Source organism: Anser brachyrhynchus (assembly GCF_964034855.1).
Source record: "Anser brachyrhynchus genome assembly, chromosome: 3".
Classification (NCBI taxonomy): domain Eukaryota; kingdom Metazoa; phylum Chordata; class Aves; order Anseriformes; family Anatidae; genus Anser; species Anser brachyrhynchus.
Genome location: NC_137696.1, coordinates 23,121,850 through 23,140,236, shown reverse-complemented (window position 1 = coordinate 23,140,236; position 18,387 = coordinate 23,121,850). Strand labels below are relative to the sequence as shown.

At 49.1% G+C, this 18,387-nt stretch overlaps 1 protein-coding gene across 1 annotated transcript in view; it reads right to left on the bottom strand.

Moving 5' to 3' along the window:
- Positions 1–8,344, bottom strand: part of PARP1 (poly(ADP-ribose) polymerase 1) — a 29,268-nt gene extending 20,924 nt beyond the window's left edge. The window contains exons 1-4 of the mRNA XM_080587204.1: positions 8,176–8,344; positions 5,440–5,602; positions 4,436–4,554; positions 3,158–3,372 (exon numbers count right to left, since the gene is read on the bottom strand). Of these exons, the coding sequence (XP_080443330.1) occupies positions 3,158–3,372; positions 4,436–4,554; positions 5,440–5,602; positions 8,176–8,295 (617 nt within the window). The 5' untranslated portion in view covers positions 8,296–8,344. The remainder of the gene's footprint in view (positions 1–3,157; positions 3,373–4,435; positions 4,555–5,439; positions 5,603–8,175) is intronic.
- Positions 8,345–18,387: the final 10,043 nt, after the last annotated feature.

The window sequence follows — 18,387 nt, the reverse complement described above, 5'->3', positions numbered from 1 at the left end:
TTTCCACGTACAGAGCAGTTGCTGTACCTGATCCAGCCACTCAAACTGCAGAATGAGAAGGATCACCTGGATGGCGGAGGCATAAAGCTGCAGGCTTCTCACTTTCTCTTTTGTCCCTGGCTATGCTGAAGACTTAAAGTAAACACTAATTATTTTATAGTTTGAAGAAGGGATAGGCAAAGCTGAATTCACCTCCTGTCTGCCCAGAATTGCAAGTTTTAGAACTGACGGAACAGATCCTCACTGACACAGAAGCCATCAGCCACCCTTGGGACCAAACACCACGTGCTGCCAGCAGCAGCCAGATGCTACTGTGTACACCCTTTCTCCTGCTGGGGAAGGGACAGTTGAGGCACTCAACACATAGGGTCCAACAGCTTGTCTAGAAGGACTGGTACTTAGCATCCAATGCAGAACACTTCTCACCTCCCTGGTAGATACAGAAACACAAGGTCTACCCAAACTTTCAAGAGGATGAAGAGGAAGATGAACTGGCACACTCTAGCCTGGTCCTTCCTTACCATCTACTCTGTTTTTCATATTCTCCTTACAATGAAAACGAAGAGGTAAGGACAGTCAGAGCAACCCTGGATAACACAAGCAGCTGATGCAGGGAGGAGCTGACACCCCCTTCCTTTCTCTCTATGAAGCACTCGCAGACTGTTGCTGACCTGACCCTCTGCCTCAATCTGCAGTTATTCAGGTGCTACCTGATGGCACCTCCAGAATGAGGCTTCGTTCCTGTCCTGAGCAGCAATTCTACTCAAGCAAGCAACGTAGAAAACATTGCAGAAATAATGCAGATAGCATTAAAGATCAAAGCAGGAGGGCAAAAACACATGCTACCAAAGAAGCACAGTGAAAAGGACCAGGCAAGCTGCCACTGCATTTCCTACACCAGTACACGAGTGCACCAACTGCAGAGAAGCCACTGGGAAGGACACAAGACCCTCCTTCCCCAAGCCTGCAAAATGCTGGCACTCAGGCAGGACAGCCTGCAGCCCAGGGGAGGGTCAGCATGTCTCACCCAGCGCCGACCAAGAAAAGCCACCAGGATTCTCGCAGGAAGCTTCCCTATTTTTTCTCCCTCAGAGGGAAGGGATTTCCCCATCCCACTCTCAGTAACCCTGCTCAGTGCCTCAGTTTTACTAACCTGCAATACAGACGTCACACCACCACCCTCTCAGAAAGGGCTGATGGGGCAGCCCGAGTTGGAGCTTCTCTGCAGAGTATGGGCCAGACATGCAGAAGCAGGACATGAATTTGGATACGTCATACCTGAATTGCAGACAACACCTGACTCAGGATGTAATTTGGATGCAGCACAGGTAGAGATAACTTTAAAGTTCATTTTCAGGATCTCAGCTGTAACAGATGCTCTAATGCTGTTTCTGCGAGAAGATGCAATTTCTGTCATTAATTTCTGTTATCTGACTGAACACACAAGATGAATGACGGGAGGTAACTGTGTCTCATTCAAGCTTCTGGGCTGTTTTTTTTTTTTTTGTAGGGTTTGCTTCTTCAGAACTTGTCTGCTTTTTGGCAGACCGTCACCAGGTAGGAAGCACACCCACACCTGTCTCCCCTATTTATAGTCCCACTCATTCAGTTCATTTGACAGACAGCTACTTTTCCAATTGATTCTTAACACCCTTGTCTCAAGCACACAATCCAAACAGCAGAAGAAAGGTAGTGCAGATCACAAGAGCCAGCCAGCATCCCCACAGTTGAGGGGTTTGCTCATGTAGTGCTTAGAGAGCAGAAAAGATCAGATGTTCTGCTGCTTTTCTGGCATGAGGTCAAGGTTCACACTACCCTACATCACCACTCTAAGCTTTTTTCCACTGCAATTCTAGGCTTTTATTTACACAGTGACTTGGCAAACTACTCTGTGGCCTATCTTTCCAAAGCCTTAATATTTTTGCAAGTATGTGAAAACACCGTACTTCTACTTATAGCCTGCAACACACGCAGAGGGAAAGTGCCTGTGTGAAAAGGTAAGTTGGCAGGGAGTCACAGACAGCTCATCTCAGCCTGAAAGGCCACAGCCTGCAGCAGTTCAGCTGAACAAGCCAGTTGGTGCAGAACCCAACAGGGCTCACGGAGCAGCACCCATCTGCACGGCGCTGCAGGACCCTCCCCATGGCACCTGAGCCACTGCTGAATGCTTCTGGAGCAGCTCCTTGCCAAACAAGAACAAAGCATGGAAGTTGAATGGCATCCTCTTAACAACACACAGATCAGTTTACACAAGCTGCACTGTTACCTATAACCAAGGACAACACTGAGATACTCAAAACGCTCTGAATCATGCCCATCAGCCACCTCCTTACAGGACCAAAACCAACAAAGACCACAGATTTGACTTGACTGCTTCTTTTCAGAAGCCAGTGTCAGTCTCACGGTGAATCCTTACAGAAGTAGAGCTGAATTCAGTCTACAAGGTACGTGGAAAAGCCCAACATCTTACAAAAACATCATCTTTCCTGTTTGTAGAATCCAGCAATACCTTATGTTTCTTCCTTCATGGGAAAAAAAAATAAAAAAAATCAAACAAATGCCTCCACTATCAGAAAAAGATTGACCAAAGCTAGCAAGCCACCCTGAAAGGCTTCTCTGTTAATACTTCAAGAGCCTCTATTCAAAATTTCAGTGCCTGGCAATACAATTTCAGTTGTACCAAAAAAGATTTTGCCAACAAAAACATCCAAGTGTGAACACTAGGCAGCCAACAGGCAATGTTATCAGACTCAGCATCTGTCACAGATCAGCAGTACGTAGGTAAGATATCAAATCAACTGTCTAGCAAGTGGTTAGACCAGAGGAACCACCGCTGATAACAGCATCACACAAGGAGGCGCAGAGCCCAGTATCCATTTGTATTAAGCACACATTTTAGGGCCAAAAGCCCCACATCAGTTCTACCAGTCACAGCTGCTGGTCTCTGCATTTCCCTCACGGCAGCCACAAGGGCAAGCGGACTATAGCCTCCCAGGGACGGGGAATTGGTCTGTTGCCATTTACCTAACGCCAGAGGTGTACCTCATCATCCTACAGCTGCTGTTCTTTTAACAGAGACACAATAACGACACAACACATTCATCACGGATGTACGTGAAGGCAAGTAACAACACAAACGGTTGCATTCCGCACATACCCTTCGCTCTTGGTAGCTGGGAGCTGCTTCTTCAGAGTTTCTTTATCTTCAGCTTTCAGGATGCCGAAGCCAAGGAGCTGGGTGGCCCCGTATGCTGGGAGGAAACCCAGCTCCGCTCGGCGGCTCACAAAGCAGTCTGGGTGGTACCAGTTATCGATCATTCCCAGCTGTGGTTTTTCAGGATGTACCATCTTCTTGGAAATCCGAATCTGTCCCTAGAGCAGGTTAAAGAGACAAAGCAATCGTTAGGCTGCTCTGGAAAGAGCAGGGTATTAGTAAGCTCATTACCAACCTGATGCTTCCTAAACACCTGCGAAATAGTAATGGTCCCTTCACCAATGCCTGCAGCTATTGCTCAAGCCCTTCCCTACAGTTCCTCTGCTTCCACTAATACTCTTTCTAGGTTGGAAAAAACATCCTTTAAAGTCATTTTCTGTTCAAAAAACATCCAAAACAGGTAATCCTGTAGTCTTTACTCCTTCAACTCCCTGACTGCCAGTTAACTTGAAGAAGCAAAGATCACATCACCAAACCCCCTGCAGGCAACTCTGAATAATTAGTTTACATTTTTACCAGTCAAACATCAGTGCTAATACTATCTAATCCCCTCTAACTGCAAATTACTTTTCAGATGCCCCAAAAGTAGTCGTTTCATGTAGTTTTAGACTGCAATACTTCACGCTCCAATAAAGAAATGCCTACACTCCAGCCACCGATGTTTCCGCAGACAGAGGTATATCAGCACTGGTGTTTGACCCTCATCAACTTTACCAAATTGGCAGGTCTGTTCACATCTACCACAAGCTCACAGCTTCATTTCACCAACTGCCTTTAAAAGCAGAGCAATGAGACATGCTGAAATACAGGGCAGCATCGTTAATTAGTTGCATCACCGTTTTTGTCTGCTTCAGTGGAGCCAATACAGATGCTCTGCACACAAACAAAGAAGGAAGAAGAGGCTTACACCTTTGCAGTGCTTCGACAGGCACGAAAAGACACCTGTCTCTTCCTACCAAAAATACTGGCAAGTAGCATTCCAGCCTACTCAAAAGCCCAAGCAAAAAGAAGCACTGGCAGGTCTAAAGCCCAGGCTCCAACGCCTGAAAGATGCCTTTGTTGTCACATGTCCAGGACACAGCTGCTTCTCAGACGCAGAAATGCAGCTCGAAGTGCTTTCCGTATGCAAAACGGATAGGAAGCAAGTAAAAAAGCCACTGCTGGAATTGGGACTGGTGGGAGAAAAGACAAGCAACAGAGAATTAAAGAAAATCTTCTTACCTTTTCTATTTTCTGTTCACAGCCTTTGCAAGTACTCCGGTTAGACTTCGCATATTCTGCAGCAAAGTCATTTAGACTCTTCTCAGCCTTGCCACCTCCTTCCTGGTCCCCTCCTTTTCCTGGAGAACAAAGGCAAACACAGAGCTCAGCTTTAAATGTGATCCTCCCCCACTTTTAAAAAATATCTCCTCTATGCCAGATTGTTAGCAGTCTGCATTAATAAACCTCTGCAGTCCAGCAGTTCATCTATCAAGAATCTGCATTCAGAGCAAGATAAGCTGTCCATGCTCAAAAGCACTGTTAAAATAGGATTATTTCTTTAAGCGAAGGAGTAGCAATTGTACAGGATTGCACCTTTGGAAGTCTTTACAAATCACCAAGCAAGCACAGAGCTGACACCTTTTACCTCTCTCCTGAAAGTAGTGTAAAATGAGGTCTTACTAAGGACCGACTGTAACAAGTCACAAACATCTCTGCTTCACAACAGAACTCTTCTCAAAACAGATGTGTTCTAAGTGCCAGTTTCTTTTTTGTATTATTACATTTCAACAGGCAGACATCAGCCTAAAACTGCTCAGCATCCTTGGTTTACAGAGTGACTCGGGGTGTTTGGTCTGGTCTGTACTTAGACCCTTCTCACTTGCTCCGACTCAGTTTGTTGTGTAAGAATTTCAAAGAGCTACCATAACCACACATTGCAGTGAAGATACCTTTGATACAGCATATGACAAGAACGTTCATTAATACTGAAATACAATAGTCTTAAAAACAACAAATATTTGGCAAGAACTGAAAACAAACATGTCTGCCAACTGCCTTGGCTTTTTTTTTTTTCCCTCCTTTAAGAACAGTCATACTGCCAGTGTCCTAGCCCTGGAGTGCAGCGGCACCACAGAAATTCTTCTGACATCACTTGCTAAGAGGGATGTGGCAATCGAATAACCATAATAATAGCTTGAGAAGAGACAACATGGTTCCAGCTAAACCTCTGAATCTCTGCATACCTCCTCCAGGGCCTCCAGTTTCAATGGCTTTCTTGATTTTCTCCTGATCTTCCCACCGAAGCTCAGGAAAGCCATCAATGTCCGTGTGGGACACAATCCGAGCCCGCTTCCAGAAGCAGCTGTAGTGGTGCCAGTGAGGGACTTTGCCATCAAACATGGGTGACTAGGAAAAAAGCACATTAGGCTAAGATGAAGCGACTCAGAACCAATGCAGGGAGTGGAGGGAGATAAAATAAGAATGTCTGGGTAAACATAATCTATTTATTTTAAAATTAACACCTAGACATGACTTAGGAAAAGCCTAAGAAGAAAATGTAGCGTGACAGACAAGCTGCCAACAGAGATCCCAAAGGGCACAGATGTGGAAGGAACAATGAGACCATCACTGAGCTCCTTAGCCCATCCATATTTCTCAAGACAAAAAGGCTACAGCCTCCACATGGCTATACCAACGCCTATCAGACGAGGAAAAGATTTCTTCTCAGTATGAATCAGTCCTTCTGCAGTGATGAGCAGAGCGAAACAGAGGCTGTGGAGAAAGCAGCACAAGTAACAACACTTGACTTATCTGCTACAACCTCTTCTCAGACTCTCGTAGCAGAAGAGGCTGCTGGCCTCGCTCTGTAAGACCACCAAGTGCAACACACAGTCCCTCTGAGGACCACTTCTCAAGCAAACTGGCTCGCGACCTGAAGAAATTCCTAAGTGGGCTGCAGGAGGCAGAGGCAAAATTTGAAGGGAACGCCAGAACCCAAAGTCCTGCATCAGGACAGAACCATAACCGAAGTCTTCCCCGAACAGCAGCTCCGGAGCTCTCTCTCCAGCCTCGTCACGGGATTGCTCTGCTTTGTTATGACTCAGACATACTAGGTACCAACCTGTCACCGCTCCAGTTACCCATCAGACCAAATAACTGTGCAGCGGTTTGGCTCCGAGCAACGCACACAAACACCTGCTGTACTAACAACACTCAGAGTGGTATTATTATTATTACTGATGATACAGGATTACTGACCTGGGAAAGCATTCTACATACCACTCAGCAACTCAAGGGACGGCTCTGAGCTGAAAAATCATCAGAGTTTCATGCAGGGGCAGTAAGGAGGCAGAAAGGGCTTCAAAGATGGGAGCCCCAGTGACAATCCAACCATCGACCAGAACCGTAAAAGGACATTCCTATTTCTAGCCAGACTCTTCCCACAATCAGATTATATGGTTACCCTTGTAGCACCACAGCCACACAGCTGCCACATTGGGGTTGCTCTCAACATGCCTGGAAGCCACACACACCTCTGACACTCAAAGTCAGACACTCCTGAGCTATGGGCTCACGTTTGGTGTTTTCCTGGAGAACTGCTCACGGCTCTGTCCCTAACACAAAGGCTTTAGGGGCACCAGCCGCTAGGGTGCACAGAAGGGGGCAGATCTCCTTCACCACTTGAGTCGCACACCCGAAGCATGACTTCTCTCCGTGCAGGCAATGGAACCTCCAGGCAAGCTAGACTTAGGTTTATACAATTTCTGCCAGCACACCTCTCTCTACCACAGTTTCCTAAATAATCTATGAAAAAAAAGAGAGACCAATTCGCTTTCTGGCTGCACACATAGATAACAAACTGCCAAGTTCCAGGTGGAAGCAAAAGTCAAAGTCATGATGGTGCTGGAAGGCCTGGGTGCCCACACCATGCCAAATACTGCAAATCACACTTCCATGCAGAGTTCTTCAGGTAGGAACCCAAAAGAAAAGAGCAGATGCAGTAAAAATAGCACCAAGTTGGTGACTTGCCATGGGTCTCCTTTTAACCTCTTCTGCATCATCTGCAGAAAACCTCAGCACACTTCCTGTGGCTGCTTGCAGGGTATTTTTCTAAGAGAAAAGAAGGGACCACAGCGCGCTGGTGAAATTCAGGCCCTGAGCTTGGGGATGATGCTCAGCAGCAAGGTACAAAAGGCAAAAAGAGAAAGAAAATGGCACAAAAAAAAAAAAAAGGAGGGAGGAGAGAGCCTTTCACAGAAAGGTTCAAGCAAATTCAAGAGTTTTGAGAAAAAAATTGTAAGTGGATTGCAAGCAGTTGGCACAAGACCAGTAGCTTTAAGGAGACGGTCGGCTGAAAAGGAGCGGCTCCATGAGGGATGCCACAGATCCGATTGCCACCTTCCGCTCATCCACCAAGAGATAAACTTTATCATTTGATAAACTTGACCCGGCCTAAACAAACGCTTCCCCGCTGCCCGGCGCAGCACCCAGAGCTAAGGCACGTTGCAATTCGAGGTCCCGCGCTGGGGAAGCGCAGCCTGGCTCAGGTCGGGTCAAGCTGCTGGGGACGCGCACGAAAGGGAGGAATGACCAACGTGGGGGGACGGGAGCAAAGCAGCGAGGGCACGGGTGAAAGAGGAGAGGAGTGGCAACCCCGGGCAGCCAGAAACAAGAAGGGGAAGCGGAAACGCACGCAGCAGCGCTGCCGCCGGGTCAGACATCCTTCCCAGGGGGCTGCCCCTGAGGCGCGGAGGCGAAGGCGGGCTTCCCCTGCGGGAGCCAGCCCCAGGCCCTTCCCTCCCCCTCCCTCCCCGCCTCCCGGGGCCCGGGGGGCAGCGCCGTGTTCCCCCCCCCGGCCCCTCGCGGGGCCTGGAGCCGCGGCACGGCCCCGGGGCGCTCAGCCCGGGGCCCGGCCCCCAGCAGTCCCCGCCGCTCCGCCCCGAGCGCGGCCCTCAGCGCCGGGCCGGGCCGGGCGGTACCTGCACCATGAGGGCGAGGCGCAGCGAGTCCTTGGCGATGCTCTCGCCGCACTTCTTGCAGGAGGCGCGGCCGCTCTTGGCGTACTCGGCCCGGTACAGCTTCTCCGACGGCTCCGCCATCCCTGCCGCCTCCCGCCGCCTCCCGCCGCCCAGCTGCCCCGCCCCGCGCGAGGCGGCGCGAGCCGAGCGCCGAGCAGCGCCCCGCAGCCGGGGCCCGCCCGGATCCGCCGCTCGGCCGTCGGCGCCGCGCGCCTGGCAGCGCCTCGAACGTTCCGCCTCGGCGGGGGGGGGCGGGGACGGGAGGCGCGGGCACGTGGCGGCGGGAGCGCGGGCTGCGCCCCTCAGCGCGGGCGCCCCCTCAGCGCCGGGGCGGGGGGGGGGTGCGGGCGGTGCTGACGGGACCCGGCCCCGCCCCCGCCCCGGCCCCCAGCCGGGTGTGAGGCAGGTGCCGGGTGCCGCTGAGGATTAGAGGCGCAGCCCGCGTGGGCCGTGAGGTGTTAGCGCCGCCTCCTCCTCTCGTCCCTGCCGCCCCCCGGGCCGGCGGGCGTTTGCTGTGGGTGCCGGCAGCGTTTCACGGCGCAACAAACCCTGTGGTGGCGTGCGGGCAGCAGCACGGCGCGGGGTGAAGGGAGAGCTCCGCCACGAGTGCGTCGCTGCGGTTTGGGGGAATGAGGATAAAAAATGGCTGTGATGCACTAGGTGGTGCTGCGTGCCCGCAGTCAGATAGATATGCTCAGCACAGCACCGCACGACCACCACACTGCCCTCACTGTACCCAGCTACTTCCCTCAGACGTTCCCGAGCCAGGCACCGGGCATTCAGGGGCAGATCACCACACGGAGCCTCACACTGGAGAGGAGACCCAGGAGATGTGATCGGGACCCAGAGGTGGTGCCCCCACACGACACCCAGCACGCCTGCCAGGCTCTCTGTCCAGTTTAAAGCGAAGCGAGGAGTTGCATGCACCCATTTCAACAAATACACCGCTCCATCAGTTTTCATGAAAGCAAACTACGCACATACGAAGGTCCCAAGTCAAGGCAATGGGTTATTTAACTCAGGTCCCGTCTCTCCCAGTGTGCAAGCAAGCAGTGCTTGCTCTCCCAAACATCTCCCAGCCTCCTGGGATTTCCTGCATAATGTCTCCCTGGGGGGAATTGTTCTTCCATGAGTTTGTCCAGCTCCTCTGAAAACACTCTTCTGTTTATACAGCATTTATTTACAGAGTACCAGAAAAGGAGATAAGGCTTCTTGTTAGTGTTTCCTCCTGCTGGGGCCATTTTCACTCCTAAGGCAAGGCAGCACTTTCTAAATACTAATGCGCTGCTATACGACCTACATCCTAGAGACCAGCAGGGGATCTGTAAAATATCACGAGGTGGCCTACAGAACCATACACAGACATTCACAGGCATGTAAACATGAAAGCATGCAAAAAAAAATAAATGACAGTAACAAATGGCTGTTCAAAGTTTAGCCTTTTTGTTGTTGTTGTGAAGGCAAGCCCCTAAACAAACACTATACAAAATGGGTTTGAGTGGATTTTCTTTTTAAAAGGGGGTAGGTGGTTCTTTAGGAACGAGTTCAAACACAGTGCTTGAAAGGATCAGGGTAGAAGCTCTGTGTATTTTACCTTACTTTGAGAGTTGGTGTACTGGAGTTTGTACAGTTATAACCAGTGTAAGTCTTTCTGAAACAGGAATGTCTACACAAAGAATTACACTGTTATTCTTCTAACTTTAATAAAATGTAATTTGCTCTGTAGACAAACTGTCATCCTGATTTGTGGTGTTACATTTGCCAGGTCCTGTTAGTCCCTGCTATAAATCTAACGGTCTCAGATGGCTTGCCTTTGTCACATCTTTGTTTCTCAAGTGCGACACGTGGATCATAACACATCCCCCTTCACCTCTCACACGCCAGCAAGGGACTAGTGAGTTAGTGCTCACACAGGGCCCTCAATAATGCAAATGGCACCGAGGATACGAGGTTTTGTTGCAAACCAGAGGATGCTCTGGTGGCAGCTGTGAGATGCAGCGCCTGCAAGGCCAGTTTCCTAGGCAACCATCCATTTAAGTAAATCTGGTATTTTAGAAGCCCCAGTATTTGGCTGCTGGGTTTTACAAGACACTGCAGCAACAACAGTTAAAGAGGGTATGATTTTTGTGTTTCCATGCAGGCTCTCCACGTATCTAACAATATTCCTGTGTCAGTGGACTGCCAACTTTTGGGATCGATCCTGCTAGATGACGAGTGCCATGGGGACATGCGAGACCAATGTTTTGTTTTTCCTTTCTGTTACCAGAGCAAGAATTGTGAGCTAGAGAAAGTTTAGAGAAGACAGAGCCAGACCCTTTGGAAAGGTGTACGCTAGAAGGATGAAAGGCAATGGACACTATCTGGAACAGAAAATTTTGACTTTGGTATCAGGAAAAAATATATCCTCGTGAGTGTGATAAAGAACTGGAACAGGTGCACAGGGAGGCTGTGGGATCTCCATCCTTGGAGATATTCAAAACTCATTTGGACAAGGCAACCTGGTGTTGGTGGACTCAATTCAAGCAGAAGCCTACAGTGGTCCTTGTACATCTGCCCCAATCTGTGGCTCTGTTATGAAGCCTATTAGCAACACAGGAAAAACAAAGTAATCATTTCCACATTTTCCTGAAAGAGCAGTAATTCTTGTGTTCCTGGTGCAGAACCAATGGAGTAATATGGCATTTAACATCATAGCCAAGGAGAGAGAGTCATAAGCTATATACAAAGGCATAAAGCAGAGGGGCCAAATCCTGCCAGTAGCTGAGCACATGCATCAACCTTAACAGAATTTGAGGCTGTTCACCATCTTGTAAGATCACATTTTAAGAAAGGGAACCAGTGTGAGATCCTTTTCACACTAAAGTACATGTAAAAATGCCCATCAAGTTCAGTGAATGCAACCATGGATGCCTCACTTTCCAAGCTCAGAATGCACATTGTGTTGGAGGCTGATAAAGTGCAAAGTACTTCACAACGTCCATTTTTGTAGCTAAAAATGGAAAGCACACCCAGAAAGGTGATATGGTGGCTGCATCCTGAAGAGAGCTGGCTGAACTGGCTGCTTGTGGCTTGGACTGGCGTACGCTTCGTTGGGTTAAAAACTGGCTGGATAGCCGGGCCCAAAGAGTTGTGGTGAATGGAGCCAAATCCAGTTGGAGGCCGGTCACTAGTGGAGTCCCCCAGGGCTCAGTGCTGGGGCCAGTCCTCTTCAATATCGATGACCTGGATGAGGGGATCGAGTGCACCCTCAGTAAGTTTGCAGATGACACCAAGTTAGGTGCGTGTGTCGGTCTGCTTGAGGGCAGGAAGGCTCTGCAGGAGGATCTGGATAGGCTGGACCGATGGGCTGAGGCCAACTGTATGAAGTTCAACAGGGCCAAGTGCTGGGTCCTGCACCTGGGGCGCAACAACCCCAAGCAGTGCTACAGGCTGGGAGATGAGTGGCTGGAAAGCTGCCTGGCCGACAGGGACCTGGGAGTATTGGTTGATAGTCGGCTGAATATGAGCCAGCAGTGTGCTCAGGTGGCCAAGAAGGCCAACAACATCGTGGCTTGTATAAGAAACAGCGTGGCCAGCAGGTCTAGGGAAGTGATTGTCCCCCTGTACTCGGCTCTGGTGAGGCCGCACCTCGAGTGCTGTGTTCAGTTTTGGGCCCCTCGCTACAGGAAGGACATGGAGGTGCTCGAGAGAGTCCAGAGAAGGGCGACGAGGCTGGTGAGGGGTCTGGAGAACGAGTCTTACGAGGAGCGGCTGAGGGAGCTGGGATTGTTCAGCCTGGGGAAGAGGAGGCTCAGTGGAGACCTCATCGCTCTCTATAGGTACCTTAAAGGAGGCTGTAGAGAGGTGGGGGTTGGTCTGTTCTCCCACGTGCCTGGTGACAGGATGAGGGGGAACAGGCTAAAGTTGTGCCAGGGGAGGTTTAGGTTGGATATTAGGAAGAACTTCTTTACCGAAAGGGTTATTAGGCATTGGAACGGGCTGCCCAGGGAGGTGGTTGAGTCACCATCCCTGGAGGTCTTTAAGAGACGTTTAGCTGTAGAGCTTAGCGATATGGTTTAGTGGGGGACTTGTTAGTGTTAGGACAGAGGTTGGACTCGGTGATCTTGGAGGTCTCTTCCAACCTAGACGATTCTGTGATTCTGAGTCTGAAATCACAACCATTTCCTGTCACTTCCCTCTCCTACTGGCCTCGGCTGTTCTGAATAGCTTTCTGACTTCAGTGAACTTTCTCAGCAAAAGCTGTTTTCACATTGGGTTTCAAATCCCACTCAAGCTCTTCTTTACAGAGGAAAGACACAAACACCAGCTTGTCTCTTTTCAATCAAGGAACATGCAGTGCCAGAAGATGAAGCATCAGATTTTTTACTTTTGATTGAGGCTCATTAGTGTTTGCTCTAAAGAACAGTAGAAAAAATTGACTGGGTATTCAAACCAGAAATTGCCTGAACTCAGAACCAGAGCACTGTTGCTTGAGGGAACCGGGCTGCCTAGTACAACTCCAGAGGTTTTCAAACACTTGTTTGGACATCTCATTGATGGGTGAGGAGGGAAGCCCATGGAAGGCAGTTGCTTCTAACTTGCTTTAAAAGCAGCAGAAGTCTCTGCTTTTAGGAATCTACAATAATAATAATAATAAACAACAACAAAAAATCATGTATTGGGAGAAGTATGTTTCTGCCTTTTTGAGTTCCTCTGACCTTTGCAGTAAGAAAACCAGTGAGATGAGGATCAGGAATTCCCACTGCACTCTGCAGCTGTGGCTGCAGTCAGAAACTTACCCCCATATTTCTGAGCAGGGGAGCCTCAAGGACTGTGGCCTGGCAATGGCTCCAGGAGGCTTCAAGTTAGATAGCACTGGGGACTGAAGTCCTTCCCTCCCTTGAGGGCTCTGTTGCCCTAGTCCGTAAGTCCAGCCATGAGAGCGCTTTGGCTGCCCATGTGTTTCCTGAGCAGGACAGGCACAGTCCCCTTCTACAAACTCTCGAGTCCCTCACCAGGCAACTTCAAAAGCATGGGGCCACCACATTCTGCTCACAGTTGGCAGCACAGAGAAGCGACCCTGAGCCGTTGCCTGGCTCTTCCCTTCTCTGGGCTCAGATTTCTGCACCTGCTCCACAAGGGAAAAAACATGATGCTCTGCACCAGGAGCCAGTGCATCCTGCTGGCTGCTTCAAGTTCATGATGGGGACTCAGCACTGAGAGTATTTTGTAATTCATATTCTTATTGCACAGGACACTGAGGCTCTGTGTAACATGCACTGGGATTAGCAAAGCAGCCAAAAGAATAAACGTCTCAGTGTCTGCTTGTTCAAAGTAGCTATTGGCAACATGTACTGACCTCTCTGGCCCTGGCAGTCAGAGCTGGGGCAGAGATCTCAAGGGCACAAGGCTCAGATAAGCAGATAAGTAAGAGGAGAACTAGAAGGATGATAAAAAGGAATAAAATAGGAACAAAATAGGAACAAAGAGAAAGATGGATGAACGACAACCTAAGGTCCAGAGCAGGGACTGCAGAGTGGCACTTTCCCCACATCTTACACACAAATTTGAGTTCGGGATTCTGGCTCTAATACCTCCTCAAGCTCTGTGTTGTGGTGTAGCCCAGGAGGCGGCTAAGCACCACGCACCAATTCTCTCTCCCAGCCAGAGAGATGGGGGAGAGAATTGGGAAAAAATACTAAAACTCATGGGTTGAGGTAAGGACAGTTTAATAGGAAAGAAAAGCAGGAAACAATACACAAAGCAAGTGATGCACAATGCAGTTGTTCATCACCAGCTGACCGATGTCCCCGAGTAAAGGCAGGCACCCCACCCCAGCCACCTACCCCCAGTTTTATTGTTGAGTCTGTCATCATGTGCTATGGAATATCCCTTACAAGCACTGCTCAGCAACTAACACATCAGTGTGTTATCAACCATATTATCATCCTAAATCCCAAACCCAGCACCCTACCACCTACGGTGAAGAAAATTAACTCTATCCCAGCTGAAACCAGGACGCTCCAAGATCTACATTTCTGGCTGGTGACTAGCTTTACACTAGGACAAAACAAACTTTACATCTGAATGTAGTTCAGCTGTGGAGAAATGTGCCAGACAGAAAGCTTATGCCCAGATATAACTCTTTTCACATATTGCAAGAGTGGTTTTTTTTTGGGGGGGGTGAAGTTAAATCCTCTTGCTTAATGGTAAAGATCACATCGATCACTGATTTGTGCAGAACAGATAGGAAAGGTATTCCATAAGGCCCAATTCATGTGGTTTTGATTACTGCCTATTAGCCTCTATCTCAGACACTTGGAAACACCAGCTTCCTATCAAAAAGGAAATGTCACTGCGTTAGCTAATAGACTTTTTTCTTTCCTTTGCAAGAGACTCTAATTGACATTTTTTTCCAGTTGAATACAGCTTTAAAAATGAATATTTTATGTCAGGCATTAAAGATACCACATTGGCTTATAGGGGAAATCTTGACTCACACAGATGCTTGTTAAGAGAAAGAAAAGGCAGACCATGTCTCCCTTCCCCCCCACCACGTAGAATAGGATCGTATAGGTGATTTTATGCCTGAAGGGAGATTTTTGCATACGGCCCTTCCCAAAGGCCCTGAGCTATGGGACAGCTGCCTCCAGTACCCATTACCTTCAGCATCCGCACACTCCATTCAAAGAAATGCTGAGGCTGGCAGGCCTGTGGCTCACTCCTGTCCAGCAGTTGAGGAAATGTGCCATCTGCATGCCATCAGTGTTTTGCATTTCTCCCCAACTGAATAATTCCCCAACCTTACAGGTCAAGCAAGAGATGTTAAAATCACCTGTCACCTCATGGCAACCTGATGGCTGATGCCAGACTTCTTTAGGAGAGTAGCGTTAATTTTAGTGAAGTGCCATGTTTAACGTGACACTTCTCTCACAAGTATAGGTGCTCTCCCAGACCTCTGATCACACACAGACTAAACCATGGCACAGCCACCAGGCTCAGCTGCTGCAGACAGACGTGCACGTGTGCCTTGTGGCAAGGCCAATGAAATAATAGCATGACCTGCAAAATGCCAGGTACTGGGTGTCAGCCCCTTTCTTTGCCTTTTGCCTAAAGGAACAGGAGGAAGCTCAATTCCAGGGCCAGTTCTGTTCAACATTTTTGTCAGTGATCTAGATGCAGGAGTGGAAAGCATCCTCAGCAAGTCTGCTGATGGTACTAAACCGGGAGGTGCTGCTGACTGTCTGGAGGGACAAGAGGCCTTGTAGACAGATCTTGGAGAGTTGAACAATTATCAATGACATGAGTCTCAACAAAAGGAAATGCTGGGTGCTGCACCTGGGACAGAGTAATGCTGGACACAGGTACAGACTGGGAGATGGGCAGCTAGAGAACAGCTCTGTAGCAAGGGATCTGGGGGTATTCATTGACAGCAGGCTCAACATGAGCCAGCAGTGTGCCCTGGCAGCCAAGAGGGCAAAAACACATTTTGGGGTGCATTAAATACAACATAGCCAGTCAGTTAAAAGAGAAGATTCTCCACCTGTATTTAGTGTTGGGACAGACTGACCTCGAATATTGTGTGCAGTTCTGGGCTCCACAATATAAAAAGGATATTAAGGTCCTTGACAGTGTCCAGAGGAGGGCAACAAAGCTGGTAACAGGGCTGGAAGGCATGTCCTGAGAGGAGAGGCTGAGGACACTTGGGTTGTCTAGTCTGGAGAAAAGAAGGCTAAGAGGCGACCTCATTGCTCTCTACACATTCCTGAAGAGGAGATGTGGAGAGGGAGCTGCCAGTCTCTTCTCCCTGGGACACGTGGAACACATGGGAGCAGCACAAAGCAGCACCAGTGGAGGGTGAGACTGGACATTAGGAAATACTTCTTTACTGTGAGGGTGGTCAAACACACAGTTCTACAGGCTTCCTAGCAAGGCGCTTGGTGCTGCATTCCTGTCAGTGTTCAAGAAGCATTTGGATAATGCCCTCGTTAAAACATTTTAACTTTTGTTTAGCCCTGAAGTGGTCAGGCAGTTGGACTTGATGATCTTTGTAGGTCCCTTCCAACTGAGCCATTCTAATTCTAAAGCACGGGACTACTGCAAGTGAAGAACTGTCGCTGGCTGCTACTGCAATCCTCATGCTGCAGCACCAATCCTTATGCCAAAGTCAGCTTTGCTGATCTGAGCCTCGAGTCTGTACCAAAGCCCCGTGCCTCCCTGGGAACTCCTGTCAAGTGTATCTTTATGCTTCCTGGGAAAATTAATTGCTGTTTACAACACTGTATGGTTTATGGGAAGACACAAACCACAACAGGCCAGGAAGCTCAGATAGATTTTATGAAGGGCTACATTCAACAGAAGGGGTTTGCCAGATGGAAACAGATCACACCCATCTACTGAGTATGTTAGCCATCGCTGTGATGGCTCAGGGGAAGGTCTGAGACTGTGAGCTGAAAGGAGTGCTATGCAAAGTGTTATCATGAACTAGGCAAGAGATAATAGTCAAGCTCTTCTCAGGATGGGGGCAAACAAATGTTAACAGTATGCCCCAAGTTTAGATCCCTTCCTGAAACCACCAAGGGGTCAGTTTGTGCTGTGAAGTGTGCAGATTTCCATCTGTGTTGAAAATAGTGAACGCTGCTTTTATCCAGAAGAATATCTGATCCTTTCTGATAATCTACTAAGCCATTTGCTGTCTGTGCAAATCATGCAAGGAACATTTGAACATGGCTAATTGCTAAAAATAGCCCAGTTTTCAGCAGTAGAAAAGCTGGCAGTTCTTTCAAGTCATGTTAAAAATACTGTTTTGGTATGGCTTCAGCGAGAGCTGCCACCTGTGCATGCTGAGAGAATGGAGTGGGACTGCCTTGTCCCTGGATGGGATTTCCTCCAACATGTGGTATGAGTTCTGGGTCCCACAGCTCAGAAGCAGGGAAACCACAAGCTCTGAAAACGTGACTTGCATGAGTTCAGCAATGCGTGCCATATGAAGTAGACAAAATGTCTGCTTCTAAACTGAAGAGTAAATGTGCTTTAAAGCATGCCCATAGTACTGGTCTCCCATTTTCCCGCTGGCAAGCAGGGCATACAGCAGAGCTGAAGAAAGGATGCACATCAGGGTCTCATGTCTGATGGGGTCCAGGTGTGGAGAGAGGAAGTGCCACCAGTCTGTGTGGTGGATCTTTTCAGAGCTGATGGGTGCAGCAGGTTGTCCAGGTGGAAAATTGGCTACTGCTGACCCTGCTGTATACCAGCTGCTGTGTTGGGCAGAGAGAGCTTAGGAATACAGCTGAGTGTTATTCTCTTGTTTCAGTAAGGGAGCTGCATTCTCTGGTACTTTGTATTGGTCACCAACAACATGAAGTTTAATAAGAGCAGTCCCAGGATTCTGCACCTGGGAAAGGGCAACCTTGGCTATACGTACAGACTCAGGGGCAAGAGGCTGGAGAGCAGCCTTGTGGAAAGGGATCTGGGGGTTTTGGTCAACAGCAAGTTGAATATGAGTCAACAGTGAGTCCTGGCAGCCAAACGGGCCAACCCTACCCTGGGGTGCATCGGGTATGGCACTGCTAGCCAGCTGAGGGAAGGAATTGTCTCACTCTGCTCTGCGCTGGTGCAGCCTCATCTTCAGTAGTGTGTGCAGTTTTTGGGTGCCACAATATAAGAAAGGCATAAAACTATTAGAGAGTGCCCAAAGGAGGGCAACAAAGCAGGTGAAGAGTCTAGAGGAGAAGATGTATGAGGAGCGGCTGAAGTCATTTGGATTGTTCAGCCCAGAGCAGAGCAGGCTGAGGGGAGGCCTCATGGCGGCCTGCAGCTCCCTCAGAGGGGAGCGGAGGGGCAGGCGCTGAGCTCTGCTCTCTGGGGACAGCGACAGGACCCGAGGGAACGGCATGGAGCTGGGACAGGGGAGGGTCAGGCTGGGTGTCAGGGAAAGGTTCTGCACCCAGAGGGTGGTCGGGCACTGGGACAGGCTCCCCAGGGCAGTGGTCATGGCACCAAACCTGACAGAGCTAAAAAGCATTTGGACAATACTTTCAGAGATACAGTTTGCTTTGGGGATTTCCTGTGTGGACCCAGGAGCTGGACTCGACAGTCCTTGTGAGTCCCTTCCAATTCAGGAGATTCTGTGATGTGATTTTCACCCAGCATTAGCAAGAAGTTTCTGAGAGCAGCTGGATTCTGCTAGTCAGG